Raw genomic sequence first — 27,723 nt, forward strand, 5'->3', positions numbered from 1 at the left:
CCGTTCGTCGGAGTTATCTGCGTATGTGGATAATGTACTGAAATGAAAGTGATAGTGATAGTGGTGATTTAGATGGCGAAAACTGTGAATATCAATGACGATAATGATGAAATCAGTGACAATGACGGGCGAAGTGATAGTAGTGATGACGATGACGACAATGACAATAGGCCTAACCTCCAAACTTGGACCTGGACAAATGACACAAACACAGTAAGGCAAATCAACTTTACTGGAAATTCAGGTATAAATCAAATTGTTTCCAGGCAATTGAATGCTGATTGTACAGAGCTAGATGTATTGAATCAATTTCTAAACCAATGAGTTCTGGGATAAAGTTGTAAGTGAAAACTAACAAGTATGCTAGGGAGAAAATTCTTGGTGGAGGTGATGTTAGGCCAAATTAATAATTGGGACTGATGTAACCAAGGATGAAATGAAGGCTTACTTTAGCCTTGTTGTTTTGATGTCACAAAACCCAAAACAAAAAGTAACTGACTATTGGTCTCGCAGACAAATAATTCATTGTCCTATCTATAGTGAGGTTATGTCACGCGACAGATTCAAATCTATTTCTAGATACTTACACTTTTTCCATCCTCACTTCTGCAAACTGACAAACTAAGGAAAATCCGACCAGTTGTTGAATTACTTTTGTCATCATTCAAAAGGGTATTCAAACCTGGAAAGTTTTGTTGTATTGACGAAAGTTTGATGTCCTTCCGAGGAAGGTTAGCCTACATCCAATTCAACCCTTCAAAAAGGGGCTAGGTTTGGAATTAAGATTTATAAGGTATGTGATTCTGTAAACAGGGTACTGCTACAATTTCAAGATATACACTGGGAAGGAAATTACCAATGACACTACAATGCTAGTTAGTGAACAAGTTGTTTTGACAATGACAGAAGACTTAGTTGGTGAAAGGTTCGACTTATGTTTATGGACAATTGGTATTCATCGCCCAAACCTTTTTTTGGAGCTCCTAAACAGAGATACTTATTGCATTTGGTACATTGAGAGCCAATAGAAAAAATGTTCCCAAGGAAATAAAAAAAGAAAAAACTGAAGAAAGGAGAAATAACATTTCGCTCAAGTAATAACATGTTGTGTCTGAAATGGAAAGATAGGAAGGATGTGACAATGCTTTCAACATACCACGAGAGACCAGATTTCCAAGAAGTAACTTCTCAGCGAGAAAGTAGAAAACAAAATCCAGTAGTAAGCCTCAAACCAAATGTTGTTGTAGATTTACAACAAGTATATGTGTGGGGTAGACAAGCAGGACCAAAAAACTTTCCTCCTTTCCAGTAATGCGTAGGAGTGCCAAAGGGTACAAAAAAATATTTTTTTACCTTTTTGATATTGCATTTATGTAATGCTAGTATTGTACACAACTTGGTCACTAAAAAGAAAATTCATCTTTCAGAATTTAGGCTAAACATTGTTGACCAGTTACTATCAACAGTTCAGCTTCCTGATAGGCCTACAGGAGGGAGGCCTTCACTAGACCAACCAATGAGGCTACAATGTAAACAATGGGGACATTTCATTGAAAAAATTTCCTCCAACAAAACAAAGTAGACCATCCAAAAGATGTAAAGTGTGTTATGATCACGGAAGGCGATCAGAAACAATTTACCAATGTAAAAAATGTAAAGTTCCTTTTACATTTGGAGAACTGTTTTGAAATTTTTCATACAGTAAAATAAATACTAAAAAAAGTAAAAATGTATTTGTAATTATTTGTAAATATATACCCACACATGAATTCCACAACAAAAAACTTTTTACAGGTAAGTTATACCACCATAACTGAAAAAAAACTATTAAACGTTTTTTAAACAAAAAAAAAAAACTCAGTCCTGGGTTGTCACAATAGCGTTAAAATCTCAGTCTCCAATGGGTTAATGATTTTATTTTGAATTATACCTATCTGATTTATATAAATTTAGATTTATTCCTTACTCCCTATTAGGTATTCTCTTTAATCAAATTAATTCCCCCAAAGCCAACTCCTAGTTACACCTCTGATAATTACTACATACTAACTTACGGTTAACCATAAAAAAAACATGAACTTACGTAAGTCGCCACCAGGTGTCGATGCACAGGATGTTGAGCCAGAAAAAGCACGATACAAATGAGAATTGTATCACAAAGGCTGAAACAAAGAGTAATTTTTATATTCCACAAACAAATCTTAACAATATTGTGAATTGTTAAATCTTACTACTGAAAATGGATAAATTAAAAGGATAACCGGATTTTAACCACTGTTACGAATTAAGAAAACTTGACTTTGACTTTGAGCACATGATACACATGCTACTGTAGGTAAGTTGGAAAGATGACAACAGTGTTGGTTAAAATTATGTGTAATGTTGGTGGTCAAAGAAGAGTAAATCCAAACAATTTTTGCAGCAGGATGGTCGGCCATTCCATATGGTGCAAAGTATGAAGTTAAGCATTAGAGTTCAGTAACCACGTAAAGAACTTTTGCTAGTGCAGAAACAATGGTTCAAGAATTACTAATTCCTTTGGAGGAATCATTGGTTTTGATGATATTCCATCATTGCACTTAGTTAGAAAACTCAATTCAAACTCCTTTATTCACAAGTCTTACAATGATCATCAGCATCACTATCGATATACGAGGGGTATTAGAAAAATAAGGTTCCCATGATTTTTTAAAATAGGTAGCTCTATATTTCTACTTAGTGTTATACATCAATTTAAAACTTAAAAGTTAAGCTATTTTTCCACATAATCACCGTTTCTGTCCAAACACTTTTGTAGACGATGCTCCAAATTTTCTATCCCCATGTTGTAGAATTCTGCCGCCAATCCTTTGAGGAATTGAGTAACCTCTTCCTTGACTTCATCATCGGTACTGAAGCGTTGGCCACCCATGTTCCTTTAATTTTGGGAATAAGTGATAATCACTTGGGGCTAGGTCTGGGCTGTTGGAGGGATAGGGCACAATAGTCCAGCCAAAATTTGTCAGCAGTTCTTGAGTTTGACGTGAGACATGAGGTTGAGCGTTGTCATGGAAGTCTCACACCACTGGACAATCTTTCTCTACGACGGTTCTGGATCGCGCGTCTCAGTTTTCTTAATGTGTCTTAATGTTTCCCCATAAACTTCGATTCACTGACGATGAATTTCAATAGGTGAAATCTGTTTTGCATTTAAAAAACGTATCACAGCACGAATTTTGCATCTGACGGTAAAAACGATAGGGAGCTCCATCTTCGAAGGCAGCTAGACCGGCACTGTTGGACGTAGCGAGGCGCGAATGGTATGGATAGAGAGAGGGACAGCTGATGAGTAAGACAGTGTTACCAGATTTCTCCCAACATATCGCATTCTGTCTCGGCGGCATAGGGAACCTTACTTTTCTAATACCCCTCGTAAGTATGTTATATATATGCTAATATACATTATACAGTTCAAAACTTTGAAACTAGTTGCTTTAAGTGAGGTTTAAAATAATTAATATTTTTAAAAAATCATGAATAGAGTACAGAGACATTTGTAATTATGTATTTGTAATTATTTTGATTTTTTACAGTACTAAATTCTGTGGGGAAATGGAATGGGGACTTTGTACTCATAAAATTTGTATTAGTCTATGTACCTCTACAGGACAATTTGAGCTGGTATTGCAATTATGTTTATTTGTTAAGTGAATTTTTCTTTTATATACAAACCATGTACAGTAATAATACGCCTAATTCTACAAATAGACGCTTGATGGAAAAATTGTTGTTTTGACTGCATATTACTATAATGGCTCTTTTATGTGGCAATAATAACCTGTCCATATTTTCATTAGTAGTGGCACCATTATATGTCAATTCCGAAAGTTAAATAGGAATAAATTAATGGATAATATATAGTTTTTAGAGTGAACAAATTGCTAAATTTTGACATTTGCCTAAGTGCAAATACTCCTGAAACTCTCTTTATATATAATTTTATATAATATAATATAATTTTCATCAATTATTAAGCCAAGAAATGTAATACTCTATCTGAGCCAAGGTTTGACTGTCCAGAATTACATTTAGTTTTATCTTTAAGCAAGATTGATTGGTGCACACTAGAGGTGTGTCAGGCTGTTCCGGAACTGGAACCGTTCCGACAAAAACGTTAAAAGCACACAACTAGTTCTGTGAGATAGTTCCAGTTCCATGCAATCTGTTCCAACAGTGCTTGTCTACTTATTTAAATTTCTGGCCGATTTCGTTCCGGTACAATATTATTTTACATTTCGATATTTGAATTTTAAACAGAAAGTCTATCTGCCACATTAAAATATTGTGGTTGCCTGGAATCCAGAGCGAAACAGGAACATTTAACCTAGTCGTTCAGCTTAACACAGCCGGAACGATTTTGCCACATCTAGTAAACCGTTCCTACGGAACATTGAGTTTCGAGCTTGACAGAGCCGGAACTTCTAGGCACGTAACCTGTTCCAACGGAACATGGAGTTGCGAAGAAGTGAAATGTTCCAGATCCGTTCCTGCTCCGGAACGTTCCGTTAGAACTGTTCCAGTTCTTTTGGCACATCTCTAACGCAGAATGAAATGAAATTTGATTTACTTGAATTTAAAAGAACTACGCTTCTAGGTAGGGAATAGAAGATGAGGCTGCCCTTGTGTGCTCGTGTAGGAGGGCAGGATAAGTGGATCATGGCAACAAGAGGGCTAAGGAAGAGATAAAGGATTGGGCCAAAATGAAGCATGGAGAGGTAAACTTTAATACCTAACTCCATTCTTACTGGTTGTAATGCCTCATAGAAGAAGAAGAGATGAAATTATTATCTGGAGAGGATGGAGAGGAAAGCCTCTTGTGAGGCTAGAATCAATATGGTAAAGAGCTCTTAAAGATTCCAATTTTCTATCAAATCAAATCATTTTTATTTTGCCAGAACATTACAAAAAATGTATAGCAATAGTCATTTTTCTATAGTTTGGAATAATCTCTCCATATTGAGACCAGTCAAACATACCGAAATTTCAGTCGCACCACATTCACTCATGCCAATTTTCCCATTTTCCAATGCCGGCTGTTAGTGTTCTAATTGTGCGGTCACCCAGCCGAATGCCATAAACTCATCAGCACTATAAAATGCTTGAGACGCTAAAAAGCGTTTTAAACGAGCTTTTAACGCCTTGGGCATTGGGGAAATTTTGATTGAAATTGGCAACTTGTTGAGAAAACGAACTCCTGCCTGCGAAAGCAAGTGTTCATAAACCCCCGTCCTGTGACTTCCAGTTCGGTAGGTATCTATGCCTCTTGTCCCATACGAATGTATGTCTCGGCCACATGTCATGGCACATTTAGACATACAAAAAAAGATTGTCTCTAGGATGTAGAGACACGGCAGAGTCAACAGTTGCAATTTTTTAAAAGCTTCCTTGTATGTTTCTCTGAACCTTAACTGTGCGATTATGCGAATCGCTTGCATCTGCAATTTGAATGCTCTGAAAAATTGTTAGTTTGCGCTGGCTCCCCACAGCACCAAACCGTAGGTGAGGTTATCTATGGAGTAGATTTTTAGACTGTTGCAACCCAAATATTCCTTAACTTACCAAGTGTAATGCAGACAGTCTGCGACAAACTGTTTCCCATCAACATGACGATGGCTAGTGTGAGATAAGCGACTGTGAGACACACACAGTGACAGCATAGACTCTTCCCCTGGGTGTCACGTAGCTCGGGAAACCCACCATACACCATTATTGTCAGGATGAGAAACGGCACCGATATCAGCAAGCCTGGGCATGAGAAACACATCAGAAAACTGTGTGCACTGAATTCTTTAACAGTAACATATGTCTGGAATAAATTACACAATAATGTATAAAATGGTCAGAACATAAGATATTAAGGAGTTAAGCAAAAACCCCAGCAATAAAAATAGTTTTGAGTACAATTTAAAAAAAGCGTTCATCTTAGAATGCGAGTGGTTCATCTTACCGACAGGATAGGTTGCCATGGCGATCCTCTCGAAGATGGTAGGTGGTGGAGGAGGTGGGGGGGAGCAGAGGAGGGGGAGAGTCACCACCCTCTTGCCGTCACTGGAGAGGAAAGAATCAAGACAGTAATGGCTGGTTTTGTACATCTGATTGGACTGGAAGGGCGCAAACAATGACCCATTACACAAGATGTAGAATTCGTCATCGCTGTTTTGGTCTGGCTCAAGTCGAAATCTGTAACAGTGTAGGAAACACATTACAGATCCTAATTTGCATTTGTGACAGATGAGAATTCACAAAGAGGGGGTCTTAAAGTTTGAAAATCAAGCATGCATACATACACATGTAGATATTTTCAAAGATTTATTTCTGGATTCCAGGTAATGATTTTACTTTAAAGTAAAACTGAACAATAAAATCGTTTCATAGCTACTAACTTGAAATATACCCCTCCAATGTCTGCACCTTTTTGAACGTTTCCTGTAAATTTTACTTAAATAATAGACAATGTCTTAAAACCAGTACCCTATCTACACCTGTATAAAAATTTACCACTTTAGGCTCATCCAAATCTGATAAAAGTGCTTTCATATAAATTTCCAACATTTTAGTTAACCAATTTAAAACATTTTTTATTTATTTTCACACTAAGCAAACCATATTTTGAGGTTTTTCCTATATAACTGCATAGATTTTAAATGCGTCACAACCCATGTGTGTTCATTACAATTAGAATTTTGTCCTATCTATGTCAGTGAGTCCTTCTGACATTGTAAAATGTATTTTTGGATGTTATATTAAGTGTCATACTTAGCCAAATACATATCCAACTTTAAATATCACTTTGGCAATTGGTATTTAGTCAAAAATTACTTGGAAATGAGATGGATACCTTCTTAGAGAATATCATGATTGATTGCCATGAAGCTAGAATAAAAATTACGCTTATGTCGAGAATTCCTAGAAATGTTAGAAATTATGTATACAAAATAAGCTATAATACAAAAAGATACATTGTTTGTGGTTTTAAAAGGATCTTACTTGGTGCTTTTTGTGGTTTTACAAGACTTTTAATATTTTCCCCCACATCAGGGAACTTAAACTTGTAGATTGTATCACTACATGGAAAAAGTATTGGCTGATATTTTTGTTTTACTTGGATATTTAGTTAGTTACTGTTCTCTCATTAGATTCTTGCAATGGAACTCACCTGAATTCAAAGTCTCAAGCATTTATTTCACTCTGCTCTTTGAGACCCAATGCATGAATCTGCTTATTCAACAACAATTGGCTTGAGCCGTATGGCTCAAATACTGAAGCAATTCACTCCAATGTCAGAACAATTGAATTTCTTAACAGTCCTTCCCACGTTTTGAATAATCACTGTAATAAAAAATAGTGAGGAGGTCTTGTTGGATCAGAAGTCAAATTTTGAAACAGACATTTGACAAAAGTTCTTTGCATCTTCGTGTGCAAAGCCTTAATATTGTCATGCACAGTGTGTATAGAAGAGAATGTCACTACGTTTGAAGTTTTTCCCTCATTAGTAGACAGAGTTTTCCTGTTCTATGCTACAGTAAACTCAGGTAGTATTTTAATTTCAGTTGTGATTAAATTCCATTCTTGGTAAGCTCTGGAAAGAAATATCAACAATCTGAAAAAATACCAATCTTAAGAGTTACTTACTTTTCATACTGGCAAGGGTTGCCCACGATGATGTTGAGTACTCTAGAATCAGAAGACTCAATGACTTCCGATCCATTCAAGATGTCAGGCTCAAACTGGAGACTGCTGTTCTGACAACTCTTTCGTGGACCTGGGTAACTCTGGCCAATCGGACAACACTTGGGAACAACGCACACCTCCTGCGATCGTACTAATGGCCCTGCAACTGTTCAGTTTATGTTTTATAATAATTATTCAAATTAGTAGGAAAGGTAGGATGTAGAGAGAGAGCGAGAGAGCAAGAAGAGAAAGAAACCTTTAAGACTGATAGTTACAGAGTGATTATTAGTTGTATCACTAAATTAAAACTAGGGTGTACTTTTGCATACAATAGAGCATCGATTATCCGAAACAATTGGTGCAGGGGGGTTATCAGATAATAAATTTTTCAGATAAGCGAACATCACTTTGAAAAATTTCCAGTTCCTCACTAATATTATAGCACCTTATAATATTACACAAAAGTATAAAATGTTACGTGAAGGCAACATGTAAAAAAGTAGGGATTGCATATACAGTAAATACAATTTTGGCTCAGTGAATATCACAGAAACAGTACAAAATTTATTTAAAATAAGATAAAATAGGAACAGTACAAAATCAACCCAAAATTAGATACAAATGATAAAACAGTACAAAATTAACCTAAAAAAAGTTAAATTTCGGTGGGATTTGGCTTTTGGTTAACCAACGTTTCGGATTACCGTTTCGGATAATCGACGCTCTACTGTATTTCATTGGTCAACACCATACTACTGTGCCATTTGTTTCCTCATCTTCAGTGCTGAAAATTTTTGAATAATTTTATTATTGTTATCGACATCTGAGGAACCGCAGGAGGTTTTATTTCTGACGGTTTATACCTTCCAGTTGAACTCACACTGGGCACAGCAAAAACCGATGCGTCACTTAAATCTAGCAACCCGATGGGAGTCCGGGAGCGGCACATCACTGACCAAACAAATGTCAAAATATTAGGGTAAAAATGGTTGGTAAAAGGCTAGAATGACTGTAGGAGTGGGTGGAGCTTCCTTAATAGTAAAGGCTTTTTAATGCCTAATCATCAACGAATATCATCTCCTCTGTCTGCGTTGACTGAACAGACTGGATCAGACCTAGCCACTTTCCAAGAAGACACAACTGATATAGTGCTTGACATCCCTTCTCGTGGGGTCTCGACATGAGATGGTCCCTACCTCTTACTCTTCCTAAACATCCTGTCATTCCAGAAGCAGTGCAAAGGTCCTTTTAGGACAAATTGCAATGAGAGGTTTCCTCATATTCTTGTCGTAAGTGAAAAAAACAACAACATTAAGATAAAAGAATAAAGTAAAATGTATTACTTTTATCTGCAGACTTGTGAATGAACCACAAGAATATTAAGTTGATCAGTTAACATTATTTTGAATATTTTCACATTTAAAATTATATAGAAAAATGTTTTTTTTGCAATTTCCTAATACTCTAAGGTTACAACTATAGTTACATGTAAGAAGTAAGTTTTATACATTTTAGTACGGTATCTCAAAATAGGTTTATTGTTTTCCCATTTGACAGCACATATCTCAGATTTAATATATAAATTTTCAGCATTTCAATATATAAGTTCTTAAACAATATGCCAAACCATTATGGTTTAGACCTATATACTGGTTCAGTCTGTATATTCCTTATACAATAAAAAGGTTTTTAAAGACTTGGAATAGTCGTAAAATTTATTGCACTGCAGTTTCTCACTTTTCCTAGGAGTAAACAGCTTGACTCCGATAAACCAAGGTCTTCTCTCAGACCTTGTGCTATGATAAGAACATTAAAATTAATTACACATCACTAATTTCTTTATTTACAGACATCCTTATTTCTTGGATACTTTATTGAGAATAAAGGAATTACTTTTAAAGCTAATCTATTATATAACAACCGCCTAACCTTAAATTACTAGTATATTTTCTTTTCCCATTTTGTAGAAAAGCATAAGAATTGCGGTACAGTACGTTCCTGGAAAACCTCTTAATCTGGTTCCTGAAGACTGTGGGTTAATAGTAAAAGTAGCTCATTATCGGAGGATTTTATTATCTTCCTTCTGGACAATAATTAAAAAATTCAAAGAATACCTCTCAATCCACTAAATAAGCTATACAATTTTGTATTTACTTTCATTTTGGAAATAGCTCGTAAAGTTGATTTACATTTCAAAAGTAATTGTTGGCCATCTCTGTGAGATGATCTACCCACTTCAAAGATACTAAAAGTGGAGCAGAGGTGTTAAAATAAAAAAGACACCATTGTTTTGATTGAATACCAATCACAAGTACTTAAACGAATACGACTAAAAAGACAATACTGCACGGGTCTAGGGTCTAATGTGGTGAGACGTAGTTACAATAACTGAAGAGGTGTTGATAGTGATAAGGGATTAGCAGCTGATAACAGAGGCACTTTGCTGCAATTGCTCATCAACATTGGGTGAACCACAGAGTTGTCACGCAGCGTGATTCACCGATATTTGGACACTTGTATTCTGTATTTTACATTTATTGTATATACAATATACATAACTGATTGTAATGCAAGTTCCACACTCAACACAGCCAACTCGTGAGAAGAGTTTAAAATAAACTCAAGTGAATACTTGAATCCACTTGCACATCACGTGAAACTTCTGGTCTGTCCATTTATAACAACATATGTGTTTGCAACATCACACCTTAAAAAGAGTTTTTAATGTTACTTCAGGAAAATTTTAAAAATCAAAAATTAAAACCCACACTTACAATCGTTTTAAAACTTTAAGAAGCATTAAAAAATGTGCAAAAGTTGTCTAAAACTAACTCGTAATTTGTTAATTGAGAAATAATTGAATTCAAATTTTGTTAAATATATATATATAAACTTTCAGATTACGGTGGTTTTGGGGACCATAAACATAGAAATTACCAAAGAATCTCCAGGAAATTTCGTTATGAGAGTAGTTACAAAAGGCTATAAAATCTACTTACACCTTATTCTAGGAATGGGCCTGGTACGACCATATCATCATTTCTCATAACTGTCATCGAAGACTGATTCTTTTATATGCAGCATGCAAATTTGTATAATTATACAGGGTGACAATTAAGTCTGGAACCCCCTTTTTAATTTTTGAACCACAATAGAAAGAAATACCAAAGTTCAAACGTGCTTACTGGTGATAGTAACGCACACATCTGCCCAATTACCGACCAGATATTCCCTTTGTGGGACGGTCCACAAGGAGTCAGACAAAATTCTTAAATAGCAGCATAGGTCAAGTTTGGTATCAAATTAAAGGTCTCACTTAGCAGAGTACAATGCCGCAAACCGGACTTCAAAAGGTGGATTCATTCAGTAGTTATAGCTATTTGAATTTTATAACAATTTAACAATGTAAATTATTAAGTATTACAAGTAAACACCAATTTTTAAGTACCTGTGATCAAAGTAAGTGTTCAAAATGTTGCCAGACGATGGGAGGGGAACATTTTGAACACTTACTTTGATCGAAGGTACTTAAAAATTGGTGTTTACTTGTAATACTTTATAATTTACATTGTTAAATTGTTATAAAATTCAAATAGCTATAACTACTGAATGAATCCACCTTTTGAAGTCCGGTTTGCGGCATTGTACTCTGCTAAGTGAGACCTTTAATTTGATACCAAACTTGACCTATGCTGCTATTTAAGAATTTTGTCTGACTCCTTGTGGACCGTCCCCCAAAGGGAATATCTGGTCGGTAATTGGGCAGATGTGTGCATTACTATCACCAGTAAGCACGTTTGAACTTTGGTATTTCTTTCTATTGTGGTTCAAAAATTAAAAAGGGGGTTCCAGACTTAATTGTCACCCTGTATAACGCCATATATTGAAATTCTATTTAATATTTATTTAATAAAGGTCACATTAATTAAATTATAATACAAAAAAATTGTAAAGTTTGTTGGTTTCTAGTTCGCTAAATCTTAGTTTGGGAGGCTTTCTTTTAGTTTAAAAAACCCAAGGAGTATAAAAGTCCTAGTGATATATGTAATACGTTAAAGTATTATTTCACTAATATTTTTTTGGATGAAATACAGCTAAAATTAAAAGTCTGTATTGTGCAGACAGATTACAGTGGGATAGGAAACAATAGGCCTAACTTAAGATTCTCAAAATTTACTCCAGTAGATGGAAAACAAATAGGAAATTATTGATAGTCTAAAAACAAATATAGTGCTGGTAATGACAAAATACCATATATTCTCAGTAAAAAAGCAAAAGTTAATTAATAAAGTTATTAACATATCTTATAAGTGCATAATTTATATATAGTAAATTTACAGAAAATCTGAAAATTAAAAAAATAAGACCAATGTTTACAAAAAGGTAACAAATACAGCATTAAAAATTACAGACCAATAGTTTTTTACCTACAATATCTCAAATTTATAAGAAAGCCATGCATATACAAATCACTCAATTTTTAGAAAATAATAATATCCTAAACGATGGCCAGTATGGTTGGTCCAGGAATGTCAGTCTTAACAGCTACAATTGATTTTATTGAATCAGTAATAGACTCGTTAGACAATCATGAAAACCAGTTCGTATTTCCTGAGATCTTATGAAAGCATTTATTCTATGTCATGGATTTACTATTGCCAAAATTGTATAAATGGTTTAGGTTGCTAAATTAATAAAGATATTTTAATTTTATCAAATCAATATACTAAATTATTCATTGGATGCATTTTTCCATCTCTGTTCACAACATAATTAAAATTGTCTGTAGACATTGTTATAAAGTAATTAGGTTTAGATTTTTTTATTTAAGAATTGACAGTTTAAATTTACTCATGTGCATAATATGAATACAGAATTTTGGAATTGAATTTCACTTACTTAAGGTCAAATAGAAAAATCTGTGCTTTTAAAAGTAAAATGTTTATTAAGTAATTTTTTATAGGTTCAAAGATTGAATCTCCAGGATATTGTAAAGCTCACTTTTTGAAAATGGGAGTTCTAGATTCGTTATAGTAAACATTCAAAATGAAGGTCTGAGGTTTGATCTGACAAGAAAATTAATCTCTTCACTGTAGATATGTGTGGAAAAGCAAAGTGAATTATATTAATAACAGCAGTCTGTTAATTATTAATAACAAAATCTGTTAATAATAAAACTTGAATGTCACTACAAAATACTATTCCAAGAAGTAAAAAGGTCAAATGGCAGAGTCCACATTTATCAGTCTAGGTTTTTCTTGATAAGGACATTTTTCCTAAGGAATAAATTAATCGTCAACTGTGGCAGTTTTAGTAGGAGTCAAATTTGAAGGTATCAAAAGTTTTTTTAAATATCATAATTTTCCTAAGATCACATTTTTTAGCTTCACACACAAAACCAACTATCAGACATGTAAATAAATGATTCAATCAATCAATCATCTTTATTCATTATTAAGCATACATGCAATAGATGTAGTTAAAATGTATAATATATAAATAATACATGGAATTATATGTTATGTCATTATGATTTACAATGTAAAATCAGAGGTTATTTTAATAAAACCATATGCAATGTCTTTACCAACAATAACAATTTATAAGGACTAAAGCCTTAAACAGATAAAAACAGCTAAACAACAAAAATGCTACAATCTATAATAAACATTAATAAGGCATAACAATCTGACCATAATATAACATTAAAATAAATAATAAGATACATAACAGGATAAAATAACAAGGAAGGTTAAAACTAAAGAAGATAGGTACATTAAAACTTAGTTAAATCAAAAGTTCATAACTGAATTTATAAGAGATTAAATACTGTAAGTGAATACAAGCATTAAAATAAATATCCAACACAATACACAACAAAAATATTTAAAAGTAACAAAGAAACACATCTGACACAGGTACATTTAAAAATTTGTGTGTAATTTAAAAAGGATTTAAAGCCAACCACTTCTAAATTTTACTCTTAAAGTTGAGTTCTTTTAATCCCACAGGCAATCTATTGTAGAGACTTAAGCCCATTATGATGTGACTGGATTTTAATTTTTCCAGTCTAGTGAAAGGAATGTCCAGTAAATCACAATTTCGAGTATTCAATGAATGTATTACAGTTCTACATTGATAAGAATCTTTTGCCTATATATAAATAACAATACATTATATATATAATTTCAGATTTAATAAATAAAGGATTACAATATGAATTGTATTCAGCTTTGTTGGTGATCTTCAATGCTGTTATTTATATGTCTAACAGTTGGTTTTAAGTTTATCAAGCTAGGAAAAATATAATCTAAGAAAAATATTATCATTTTATATTTTTAACCCTTTAAATTAATTATAAATAAATACTTAATATATGATCAAACACTCTAATAATTGACAAATTTTTATTGGAGTGTTTTTAAAAATAATAAAAAAATTTAAAAAAATAAAAAATTCGTCATTTATTGGAGTGTTTGATCATATATTAAGCATTTAGTTTCCAATAAGAAGAAGCTGGTAAAATGTATAAATAAATACATTTTTTTTCTCAGACAAAATTCTTTTATCGATTTTTTAAAACCAGGTTGTGTGGATAAATAGTACAAATCGGTTCCTGGGTATGGTCATGGTCAACACAATCCCAATTAGGAACCCAGCAACACCAGGCTAAACTGTTATTAATAATCTTAATCTTTAATCAATCTCCACATTTTAGTATATTCATAAAACTCCAATAAAATTTAAAATATTGTTTTAGGAGTGATACATCTTATTGGTTATTTTCATACGTGTACTTGACTCAATACTAACACTTAGACTACAATCCCAGAAATAGACGTGAGTGAGTTATTACAGCTGAAACTGAATTCTTAAGTGTTCCCAGAGAAAACAGTCACTCATGATTTGTAAAGTAAACATTCTTGTTAGTTCATGTTGTTTATCACAACACAGTAGACAGAGACATAATTTTACAATTGCGTTCATGTCGAGAGTGACACACCATTACACAAGCAGTGGTGTAACTAGTGGAGGGTATGAAGGGGCAAGAACCCCCCCTCCAAAAAGCACTAAAAATATAAGTATAACACCTGTATAACTTACTAATCTAAAAATACAGTAGTAAAATAATTAAATTAGAATTAGGCCTATATCATTCATTTAAACTTCTTTCCATACCATCGAGAGTGGTGTGATCTTCAATCAGATTCATCCCCCTCAAAGCCAAGTCCTAGTTATGCCACTGGACACATTTTTGTGATCTATCTTTTAATTTGCACATGTTCTAAAGTCATATGGTCATGTTTCTAGGACATTCACACGTCTATCTCCATTAAAATTGCCACCTCGTGTCGCGGCGACCGGAAGAGGACATCTTTCCAGAGAACTAATTAATAACCGTGGATCCGCCGATTTCCCCTATCCAAACCTAACCAGCTTTGATGTGGATAAGATAAACTAATAATTTAGATATGGTTCCGAAAGTTCCCTAACAATTACGCTTTAGCCTAGACGATGTACATACACATCTACCCAGTCTACTCTACACGATAGCTGCACAACGACTCCTGACATAACCTCTGCTCTCCACTTGCTAACCTAGGCAGGGATCATCCTACTAGAACCTGTCCAGTAGAATTCCAGATAGTAGGAGGCTCCCATTGTTAAAGCTATGACCTAAATGTCGGTGCAGCTGGCTATCGTGTTTGCGACTACTGATAGATTATGCGCCAAATACAAATCTATAGTGGCACAAAATTTTTTGAGAATTTCTAGCCACAAGTTGGTTGCGACTTGTGCAGAAGATCAGGTTTGAATTTGAAGAATGAGGTATTACAATTTATTTGTTGGACCCATATGTGTTACTATGTAAAAGATTCAGGAATTGAAGGAAGCATCAACAGATCAGAAGTTGAATAGAACACGGTTAAAAACTGAATTGTAAATAATCACATTTAATTTCTTTAATCTCTTTTGATAATAAGTAATAAGGATCAGAGATCAGGTCCATATGTAGACTAGGTAATTTTACCAGAGCCCCGCCACACATCTACGGAGTGACGGGGGCGCCGTGGCAGAACATCCCGGACAAATATCTTTACCAGGGTCCGCCAAAGCTGAGTACGGTCCTGCAAGTGATACAAGGATGATGAAAACTCCACTGAAAGAGCTCCTGATGTAAGTTTAGGAGTTCGTCATTGCTCCTGGTACTCTTAAACAATTAGCTTTCTTACATCCAAGGAAGGGTTAAATAGATCAATCTGCTAATAATAAATTACAACCAATAACACTACCATGTATAATACCATTGGTGCATTTACCATTAATACTACAACTGTTATAATATTTATAATTAAAAGATAACACAGATGGTTAAAATTTTCATTAATTGAAGCCCCAAAGAGAATAACTTTCCAGATAAGATAAGAGTGTTATGTTATTTGCACAAAACCTCTTTGTATGTTGTATAGAAGTAGTAAAAATGTACTGTTACAATTATAACCTACAATTACAGTTGATAACGTAAAATACTAAAACTAGTTACAATAACTAAATTACATTAAGTTACTGAAAATAAATCAATTAAAGGTCTAAAAATTACCAGGCAAAACTCATCTAGAGTTTACTAAGCTTCCTTTAATTACAGGAACCTGTTTTATCAATTTTTCTAAATAGATATTGTCTTTATAAATTGTGGCAATGGATTATAAAATCTAATATTAACTCAGGGGCGTAATTAAGGAGGGCATGAGGAGGATAGAACCCCCCGCCCTCCAAGAGCTCAAAAAATTAATTATATTTGTATAATTATAACATCCAGCTCTTTTTATACACAGCAGTCAAATATTTTATAATAACAAATAACTTTACCAATACAAAATATTACAATCTCATTTTCTTACATTTTTCCATTCTTTCAATGCTAATAATTGTATTTACTTTGAATTATTTTTATTATACTGCTTGTATTGTTTCAATGCCAACAAAGTCTATTGTAACAGAATTGTTATCCAATGATAAATAAAGAATCTTAAGTTTAAATCTTAAATCTAACTATTAAGCCTAAATCTATGATAATCTAGAATGAGAAATAGATATATTTATAGTCTATATTATTTCATTATTAGTGGTAAAGAGGTTCAAAATGTTCAAAATTACAACTGTTATTTTAGGTGTTGCAAATAGTTTGGAAGAACATTTCTGGTTTGAATAAATTATATTCCATACATCACAATAGATTTTACACTGTTGCCAAGATTAAAAAAGTATACATGAATAGGTTTGAAATAACATGGGTCAAAGAGCATCTACAGGAATAAGGTATTTTTGATGCGATAACAGTGTTTAGAGTGATATCGTACAAAGAAAATTGAATTTTAACGGCGGTCTGGGGTTTTTGAAAATAATTTTAACTGGTGATGAAACATGGTGTTTTCTCTACGACCCTCAAATAAAACATTGGTCCTCTAAATGGAAAATGAAAAAATGTCCACGGAAAGAAAACTTTTGTCTGAACAAAAGCGAGGGCAGTTTATGCTGGAATTATTTTTGGACTACAAAAGTTTAATTCACTAAGACTTAATTCCAGAGAAATAAACTGTGCCCAAATAATTTTATGTGGAAATTTCGAAGCATCTAAGAGATGCCATCAAGAGGAAATGCCCTAAAAAATGAGGTGGAAAACAAATGGTTTTAGTTTCATGACAACGCCACTGCACATAGGTCTTTGTTAGTGCATAATTATCTCGCCCAGAACAGTGTTATCACGCTAGAATATCCACTTTACCCGCTAGCACCAGCTGATTTCTTCCTGTTCCACGTTTGAAAATATCGCTGAAGGGAAAACGATTTCCAGATGCTGAAGTTGTCATGGAAAGCGGATGAAACAATTAAAGTACTTCAAATAATGATTTCCAAAGTGTTTTGAACAGCTGTATGAATGTTGGGGCAAGTATACTGTTGTAGGAAGACAGTATTATGAGGGAAAACAGATTTTAAGTTTTTAACTTTATAAATCAAATCCGGGAATGTTTTGACTCTACTTCACCTATAGAGACAATGATGATAGTGTTTAAAGCATTTTAAAATTTTAAAAATAAATCTGTGAGATGTCTGTTAAGAACATTTCTGTACTATTCTTAGACATCTTTTTTGAAATTTAAGTACCTATTCCATCTACAGCATCCTTCCGTCCAACTATCTAATATTTCAATACTGATTGTATGTATGCTCAGTACACTGTTCTATACGCCTCCATTGAAGAACAATGAGACTGAACAGAGAGAGTATAATAGGGCAAGGAATATCTACATGAAAATTACAATGGGACTACATCAGGGCTCTGTGCTAAGACCTTTGTTATTTCTTATTAACGTTTATGATTTGGCAGGATCCATGTAAGCCAGTAGTGTCCTTGTCCAAGGAGAAAACCGTTTTAACCTATCACAGTTCAGAATAATACAGACAGTAACCATGCTCTATGCAAGTACTATGTTCACATGGCTATACTAGCTTGTTACGGTATGTGCTTGAGAATTATAGTACCTCTCTTTATTATTTTATTCCGATTAAGTATTATTTGTTATTGAATACATGAATCTATGTTGAATAAGAAAAATAAAAAAGTATTACTGTCATTGTTATCCTTAAATAACATATGATGTGATGATTTAAGTAGATTTCTTCTGTTAAAATTTTAGAAGTTCATGTGGACAAGCGTAGAATTTTATTATTATTTCACACTAGTTACTTTCCATTAAATAAATGAAATTAGAAGTAAATAGTAATGTAGTAAACATTAATAGTACGGTAGCTGTAGTGGTAGTACACTTGTACAATTAAGTAATTTCATTATTGTCACAAGTCATTATGTACAACTCCAACTCCTATACTGAAGATGGCTGCTCTGTTTGTTTATCTAAGTAATTTCTTATCATTCAAAAGATAACCATGTTAGATAGAACAATTCCCTTTTTAATTCACTTTTACTCTAGGCAAAGACATGGGCAGCTTTTTCTTAAATTTCTACCACCACACTTTTATAATGAGTTAATATGAATTTGTTATTAATGACATTATACAGCATATCAAACTCTAGTATTAATTTTTTTTATATATTTGGAAAAGATCACTACATTTTTGGCAATTACACAATAGTACTGCCACTGTTTAATGTTCTAACTGTCAGTGTAAAAGGCAAGTCATATAATTAATATATTGGGAAACAACGGTTTAAACGAAACATTTTTAGAGGTTTTGATTTGTTTTAGAGATAAACATAAAATAACCTTGAAAGAGGAAAAACAAATAGTGTTAAATAGTTTTAAAACATTTTACGTTCATGGTATGACAAAACCGAGACTGAATCAGGGTTACCAATAAACTAAACTGAGTAACTCCTGGAAGTTCATTAATAGAGAAACTGGTCACGGAAATTACAAGAAATCGGATACACCAGTCTCTACGGATGTATTTAATAATCATTTCATTAGCACTTCCAGTAAAATGAAGAGCGCCATCTCTGCAATTCGCTGTCTCACGATTAAAACAGTTGAGCTTGTTAAACTTGAATGTATTTCCAGTTAAAATGATAAACCATTTCTACTTATAGTTTTAAGATATTTGTTCATAGGTATTTGAGTCATGACTTATCCAACTGAATTGTTAACAAATCTATTACAGTAATTAGATACAGACCCGTGAAGCCGTCAAACAAATAATTGGCAGCCACTTGTGCTGATATCTATCTATCTCTGTTATTAAAAGAGTATCTTGATCTTTATATAGCAAATTTAGTTATCTAAAACTATTATTTTATATACAACCAATTGAAATTGCAAGGTTGTAGTCATGCTCAAATCTACAATTCTCCTGGTACATTAAAGAAATCGCATATTTTTCACACAACAATAATTGAGCTATTTCATTTCTTACAAACATAATACCATTTCCTGAGACGAATGTCAAAACATATAATAAATATCTTAATTTTAATGAGCATTCTAATTCTCTTTACATTATTCTTGAACCTCAATAAAATCTTTAGCTTTTTAAACAAACTATATTATTATATATATATATATATATATATATATATATATATATATATATATATATACAGGGTGTCCAAAAAGTCCCGGGTCGGTTGAATATTTTTCAAAATATTTAAAATAGACCTACAAAACCTTACACAAAGTTACTGGACATAAAAATCTATTTTATCACATATTCAGTGATCAGCTACTTCCTCAGGGGGGGCGGCCCGCTAGGAGTCAGAAGAAAATCTTAAATGTAAGCATAGGTTGATATGCATATCAAATTAAAGGTCTATATTAGTAGAGTACAGAGCCACAAACCCGACCTCAAACGGATGACCGAGTCAAAAATGACAGCCGTTCAAAGATGGCTAGAGTTTGCAACTTAGGTTAATGTAACAAAATACACTAATGAGATTTTTGACTTTAACTTTCCTAACATTAAAAAATGGACATGAGGTGTTTCTTGAGGTGTTTGAGGGTCATTTGAATAACTCATTAAATTGTAAACAGTTTTGGGTTAGTAAAGTTAAAATCAAAAAGGGACTTTTTGGACACCCTGTATATAGAAAGAGAGGAGAGTGAAAGTTAAAATGATAATTCTTGGTTTATTACTGCTGACATGAGATTGTTCTTCATTATTAAGTAAGCAAAGTATTATATTCCTGTCTAATTAAGCGTGCTGTTTCCACATAGGACCTTTATAAAGCTATCGGTACATTTTCTTTGAAAATCAGTACTTGTTAGACAAATTCTGTTTCCTTTTAAGGGCCAACCTTAACTTGCTTGTACCCAAACTCTCACCACACACTTGAAGACTATTTTAAATTTTGAACGTTAAAAATCCGTGACAAAGGTATTAAAATTCAAGGTGTACACGTCATTTCTGGATTTCCGAGTTAATTGCAAAAATTTAAAGTTCTTTAGAAAATGGTTATTTGAGTGAGTTTTATGTCAATCAAAAAATATATCTCTATCAAAAAAGAATTAATAACATTTGAGATAAATTGAACTGTCAGAATAGATTATGTGTCTTTTAAAACATATTGTAAAATATTTTATTATAAGGTATGACAACATTTAGGTTACAGACATTCTGGGTTACACATTTCACAATAATACTGCCATTGGAGTATTTCTGGCAAATTGTAAAACCGTAAATAAAACTCATAAATGATTTTGAAATACTCAATTAAGTTATAGGGCGACAACTAGTTATCTCCAGATGAGTCAATCCTTGGATTGTCTCATCCTATTGAAGTGTCGCTCAGAAAATCAAATTCCATAATGCCACAAATTGGCAGCCCATGACTATCTCGAACTGCAATTCAGAAGACTAATCTCTTATCATTGACGGAGATAACAATATTAGATCATTGTTGGTGTGGCAATTCATTCTCTACAACTACACTTTCAATTCACCTGTTAAATAAATTGTAGTCATTACATACCTACAAGTTCAGCTTCAATTTCAGACTCAAGCACTGTTTCTCATTTAAAAGTCCAAAAGTTTTCAAGAAGTATTCTTCAAACTGAGAAGTAAACTCAAGGATCCAGAAATGAAATTAACTTTTTTTGTTCTATACCTCTCTTGCTATAGTATAGTGTGTTAGGCGTGTCTCATTCTTTATTATTGCTATTTAGTTTAATTTTTACATTTCTTTTACTTTCTTAATTGATAAATGAAATTGTGAAATAAGAACATAAACTCTAACGGTTAGAGAAAAGATCATTGCAACTAATTGAAATCTGTTGCAATTCAAAAATCATACTGGTTTTATGTTCTCTAACAAAGCATATACATAGAATTCAACGTCAAATACTTTTTCAATTATAAACGTTCTCTATTTTCAATCATTAGAGAGATTTTTATGGTCTTGTTTCAGGAATCCTTCTTTTTTAGCAAAATAATTGAGTTGGGGTTTTGTAATTTGTAAAAACACAGCATTAATTTGAAGTTTAAAATTGTTTCAATTAAATAATTAATCTTATAAATAAAAATGAATCACTAAATGTGTTGCTGAGCACTAATCTCGAGAAAGGCCGGAATAATCCGGCTAATTTTTAAAATAAATTATTCGTTGATATCCAAGGAATATTATTACGAAGAGCAAAAATCAGAAAATCTTTTCTTAGTACGGTATATTAGAGTTCAGAAAAATAATGATTATATTTCTGAAACAATATCCAAATTTGTTTAACTGACAGTAAACAGCTATTGACACTATTGACAGCTGATGGTCGCCAAAGAGGCAGAAATATATGATAACACTTAAATTGTAGAAAATATTAAAAATACAGCGCTTGATCAGTTGTGTAACGCAGAATGCAAAGACAAAATTACTGTAATTATTACTACTGATTGGACAAGTGACAAACTTAAACCATGTAATGCATTAGAAATACTATTTAATCTCTGTTGTAAAACCTACCGCAATGTAAAAACCTGGGTATATTTCCACATAATGATATCTATCCGTAACTAGTTTCAAATAAATTAACATTATAAATTTAGGACTTTTAAGAAAACTGAGTGTTCACCTCCAGAATAAACAGTATTAAAATAAAAATAGGAAAATTTTACATCATGAATATAAATTAAATAGCAGTGGCACTGGATTTGATCCTTGAGGGACTCCACATGTACTAGATTTATAACACCAAAGTAATGTATTGCTTGTTACTTATTATTAATTTTTATTTTCCCTGTTAGAGGCAGGAAATGCCCTACTGACAGAAAACACCAGGCTGAGGCAGGAACTCCAAGCAATTAAAGAGAAAATTAGTAATACTGTAACAACATTTACTATCAAGCCCAAATCTAGCAACTTGAATCAGGCATCGAAGCAATCTATAACAAGAATCAGAAATTGACAGAAACAATGGATGAACTTCATTGACATCTTGATAGAGAACAAGCTGCTGAAGAATGAGACAAAGAAAAAATCAAACTTATTAACTGGTATGAGAGCACTATAAGAAACCTCCATATAGAAACTTAGATCTCAAGAGAAATGCAAAAAACACAGTAGATAAGCTTGACTTTAATTTGCTACGAAAGGTGTGAGATGCAGAAATACAAAATGACGACAGCTCAGTAACATCTCAACCTACACAAACTGACAACTCAGAAGCATCTCAACCTACACAAACTGACAACTCAGTAACATCTCAACCTATACAAAAACTGACAACTCAGAAGCATCTCAGCTACACAAACCGACGATCAGAAGCATCTCAACCTACACAAACTGACAACTCAGAAGCATCTCAGCTACATAAACCGACGATCAGAAGCATCTCAACCTACACAAACTGACAACTCAGAAGCATCTCAGCTACACAAACTGACTATCAGAAGCATCTCAGCTACACAAACCGACTATCAGAAGCATCTCAACCCAACTACTCACTCTTCTTTGCCAAGTTTGTTCAAATGAAAATAAGACAAGAAAAAATAGAACTCAGTCTGAGAGTTACACAGGAGGATCTTAATACTGTGGGTCCTAAGCTTAATGACATAACTGTACACTTCGCAGACCAATTCTCAAGACAAGCATAGATCAAGAACAGTCCTAGAGTTCAGTATAGAAATATCGCAAGCAACACCAATCGCAATAATAAGAGAGTTGCTTGTTGTTTCTCTTCAGGTCACCAAATGCAAGTCAAAGTCAATCTATAGAACCTCACCGATCCAGCAAAAATCTCATAGAAGAACATGTATCTCAAATTGCTCAAAAACTTGAACAGAAACAATTTCCATTCGGAAACACTTTCAAGGTGCGCAGTGGACTCCATGCTCTGGAAAATATTATGGTCCAACGAAAACTATGAATCATTTTTCAATACGATCATAGGCACCCCTTTTTTAGAACAAACACACCAGAAAGAAAAAAAGCCTCATACCCCAGACAGGGCCTCCAACTAAATAGATCTTATTACCACTCGCCTAGACAGCTTGTAACCCGTCTTTGCAGCTTTAACAAAAAAGAATGAGAAGATTAAAACCCGCCATCATAACATTGATTGCCTCTACAACAAAATTGAGATGCTCAACCATTACCTTGAGCTGACTAAACTGGACTTAGTTGTGCTAACCGAGCGTGGAATTGGGTTACATTACTCTCCCAAACGCTGTTCTTACTACCTCTTAATATAAGAACACCACGTGGTGAACTTCGAGTCAGAAACTAGTGTGCGAAATGACCGCTTTAAGAGTGATAACAGGAAATGGAAATTTCTTTGTCTTAGGTAATTATCGACCTCCAGGAGCTCCACTCTGTCGAGACACTGACATCGGAAACTATGTCACATAAAAACCGTCGTATTTGTCTGGTTGGTAATCTAAATGTTGAGAGCCTGATGGAGACCAATGAGAAGTCCTAATTCAGTGATTTTCTACCTTCATCTGACATAAAAAAGCTTGAGCTCCCACCAAGTAGAATCACCAGCACCTCTATTTTGTCAATCGTTGACAATGCAAGCTTATATCTGATCATACTGGGCAACTATGTACTCTCAGGATACCATCCAGATGAAAAGAAAACCCAGTCTCTAACAACAGAACTTTCAAAACCTGAAATCTAGAGCACTTCAAGGAACTAATGGTTAATCAAGCCTGGGAAAGAGTGAATTATTCTAGGGATGCAAATGCTGCATGAAATAACTTTATTAACATTCTGAAAACTTAAGCTGTCCACTACGGATTAATCGCTTGGGGGTTATCTTCCCATGCAAAAGAAGTTTTTATTACGGTATACAAAAGAGAGCTATCAGAATCATGGCAAGAGTAGACCAGTTTCATAGATGTAGAGAAATGTTCCCACATCTTAAAATTTAAACCTTATGTTCTTTGTTTATTCAACAGTCTTTGCTTTACCTTAAAACCAATTTGGACCAAGTAAGTCATAGAAAAGATATCCATAACACAAGATCTTGTATTAGTATTAATCTGCCTCAGGTTAGATTGGTTAAGACTGACAATGGCCTTGTGAGAATAGCTATAGGTTATATAATAAGTTACCATTTGAGATAAGACAATTTAATGATAAGGATTTTATACATAAACTTAATTTTTTCTGTTAAAGATCATTTTATTTTGTGAAAGAATATATTGACAAAGCTTGGACTATGAATGACTTTTAGTGTTATTTTCTGGTATAATAATAATTGTGACGTGCCACTGCATTTGTATGAAATATTTTCTGGCAAAATAAAGTTCTTATTCTTAAAACCAACAGTTCTCTATAGCTTGGACATTATTCAACACAACTCAAGGAGCAAACTTGTTGCTTTCAAGCCTACAACTCATGAGGAGGTTAAATGCATTCTCCGTGGAATGAAGACGTCATTGTCATCCGGAATTGATGACATCTCTTCCAGACTGCTGAAGCTCTGTGATGAGTAGGTGTGCTTCCCCTCTGTCGAACTTACTCAACAAGTCCCTGTCACAAGGTGCTTTCCCAGAAATATTGAAAACTTCTAAAGTCTTTCCTCTGTTTAAGGAAGGACCAAAAGAGGAAATAGCAAATTATAGACCTATCTCCTTGGTACCAACAGCCTCTAGGGTCATTGAAAAAGTTATGCTGACAAGATTAATTCAACATCTCGAGTCTACTTACTGAAGGACAGCATGGCTTTCTCAAGGGAAAATCTACAACAACCGGGCTTGTCGAATTAACTGAATTTATAATAGGTAGCCTAGAGGAAGGAAACTCTGTTGCTAACACTTTCCTTGATCTCAGCAAGGCTTTTGACTGCATCGACCACAACCTTATTGTGAAGAAGCTTGAGGGGTTGGGGATTTGTGGTACACCTGAGTGGTTTAAGAGTTACTTAAATAAATAATACATGGCAGATTGTGGAAAACAAGCATACTGTACAAGAGTCAGTTAATACAATGGTATCTGCACCCATGAGGGTTACTAGGAGTGTATCACAGGGTTCAATTCTTGGGCCTGTTCTGTTTCATCTTGTTTGTCTCCGATTTGCCTGAGCATCTGAAAGTCATAGCTACCCTGTCATGTATGCAGATGAGTCTGCTCTCTTAACCACTAGAAAGTCGGTAGAAGATCTTAGTAGCTGCTTTTATTCTGTCAGCATAATGCAAGAATACTGTGAAATAAATTATCTTGACTATAATGAAGACAAAACAAAGAAAATGAACCTAAGACAGCTGAAGAACTTAGTATCAGGGTGACCTAACATAATCATGACAGAATTAACAAAGTACGTTGGAATGATTCTGGACGACTGCCTCTCCTGGAATTCCCATGTTGACTCGCTGTGCCAAAGACTCAGCACTGTGATTTTCGTAAAACGGATTAAGGCCACTAATACTGACAAGGCCACAATTACAGCCTATTACGCTCTATTCAAGAGCCACCTAAAATATGGTGTAGTTCTATAGGGTAGATCTACTAGTAATAACCTTCAGAGAGATCTTGTCCTACAAAAACGTTCACTTACAGCTATGATGGGGTTGCTGCTGGGTGGAAGCTGCAGACAAGTGTTGGACCTCAAGATCCTCACAACAATAGGGATCTACATTCTCAAAGTCATTCTTCATGCTTCGCTTCGGAACTTGAGCAAACTCAGTGATTTCCATAAACACCATACCAGTTACACCAAACTACACCTTGCCAAAACACAGGATGGCACTTTACGCTAAGAAGCCATCTTATGCAGGTGCTAGTTTTTTTAACCTGCTACCTGCTGAAATCAAGAGGTGAGAGAATGCAACCCTGAAAAGAAGATTGCGTAACTGGCTGATTGAAGAACCGGTCTACAGCTTGGATGAATTTGTCAATCGTTGCCAGAACCAATGAATTATTTAATGGACTGCACAAGCACAAACCCATCAGCTAAAGCTGACTTTGCAACATTGAAATTTTTTGTTTATTGTGTACTTTAAGAATCCATTTTGGTTTTTAAATCCAATGCTATTGCATTTCTTTATGAAATTGGAATAAAGCTTGTCAGTAAATATATTTAGTTAAAATTATATTATATAATAGTTTAAGAGTATGATAATACTATACTAAATACCTATTAAGTAGACTTTGTATAAAAATGATGGATTCCAATACACGGTAAAAGGTCTTTTCCAAGGCTAAGTACATACATTAGTACTACAAACATATTGATTTCTTTGCTTAGATTTAAGGAATGCATTAATTCCTGAGACACATCATTGGGCAGTGATATGTCGAGGAGTTTTGTTAGTGGGGAAGGGACAAATACATCAGCTATCATTATATTTTGTGAGGGGTACTTAGTCTTTTTATTTTAAATTATGTGTTTTGGAAAATGTCAAGCAAATCTTCAAGAAAGAGATAAGAGGTGGACACTTTATTTATATATTAGTTTTTCTGATTAAATTATTTACTATGCTAATTTTTTTATTCTATACAAGCTTGCTAATTAATTTAATTGTTGTCTTTGTTAAAACTATAATAGTTTATTCTTTCGGTTTATAGCTGCACCAATAGTTTCATTTGGTCTTAGGATTGAGTAGTACTAAAATCTTTATATTGATCATTCTTAAATTAATACATACAGTGTTGCCAGAAAGTTTAGGGACACCCCACATAAAGCGATATACTACTTGTGTCCCTATACTAACAGCAGATTGGCTAACTCTATGTATTTCCCCATTAACGCAGTGAAAACAAAGTATTTTGGTGTGACTTTCATTACTTTATGTATAAAATCTTTCAAAATATGAACTTTTTTGTGATTTTAAAATTTTGGAGGAAACACCTGTTTTTTGAAGCATTAAAATTTATAACTTCTAAAATAAATGTCCAATCATCTTAATAATTGGTATGTTGTTTTAACATAAGATATGGAGTAAATAAATGCTATTGTGGCAACTAGAAAAAAATCACTCACAGTTTGATGATCGCTCAAAGTTCCTTTATTTTTTTTTTACAAACACGGAAATGGCGATGTTTGTAGCTGACGGCAACAAAGCAAA

At 33.7% G+C, this 27,723-nt stretch overlaps 1 protein-coding gene across 1 annotated transcript in view; it reads right to left on the reverse strand.

Annotated features, from left to right (window-relative positions):
- LOC124368342 (G-protein coupled receptor Mth2-like) overlaps nt 1–27,723 on the reverse strand; it is a 57,647-nt gene that overhangs the window by 21,029 nt on the left and 8,895 nt on the right. Inside the window, exons 2-6 of the mRNA XM_046825618.1 lie at nt 7,672–7,876; nt 5,987–6,219; nt 5,599–5,784; nt 2,084–2,162; nt 178–191 (exon numbers count right to left, since the gene is read on the reverse strand). Coding sequence (XP_046681574.1) covers nt 178–191; nt 2,084–2,162; nt 5,599–5,784; nt 5,987–6,219; nt 7,672–7,876 — 717 coding nt within the window. The remainder of the gene's footprint in view (nt 1–177; nt 192–2,083; nt 2,163–5,598; nt 5,785–5,986; nt 6,220–7,671; nt 7,877–27,723) is intronic.

The sequence above is a fragment of the Homalodisca vitripennis genome, chromosome 8 (assembly GCF_021130785.1).
Source record: "Homalodisca vitripennis isolate AUS2020 chromosome 8, UT_GWSS_2.1, whole genome shotgun sequence".
Lineage (NCBI taxonomy): Eukaryota > Metazoa > Arthropoda > Insecta > Hemiptera > Cicadellidae > Homalodisca > Homalodisca vitripennis.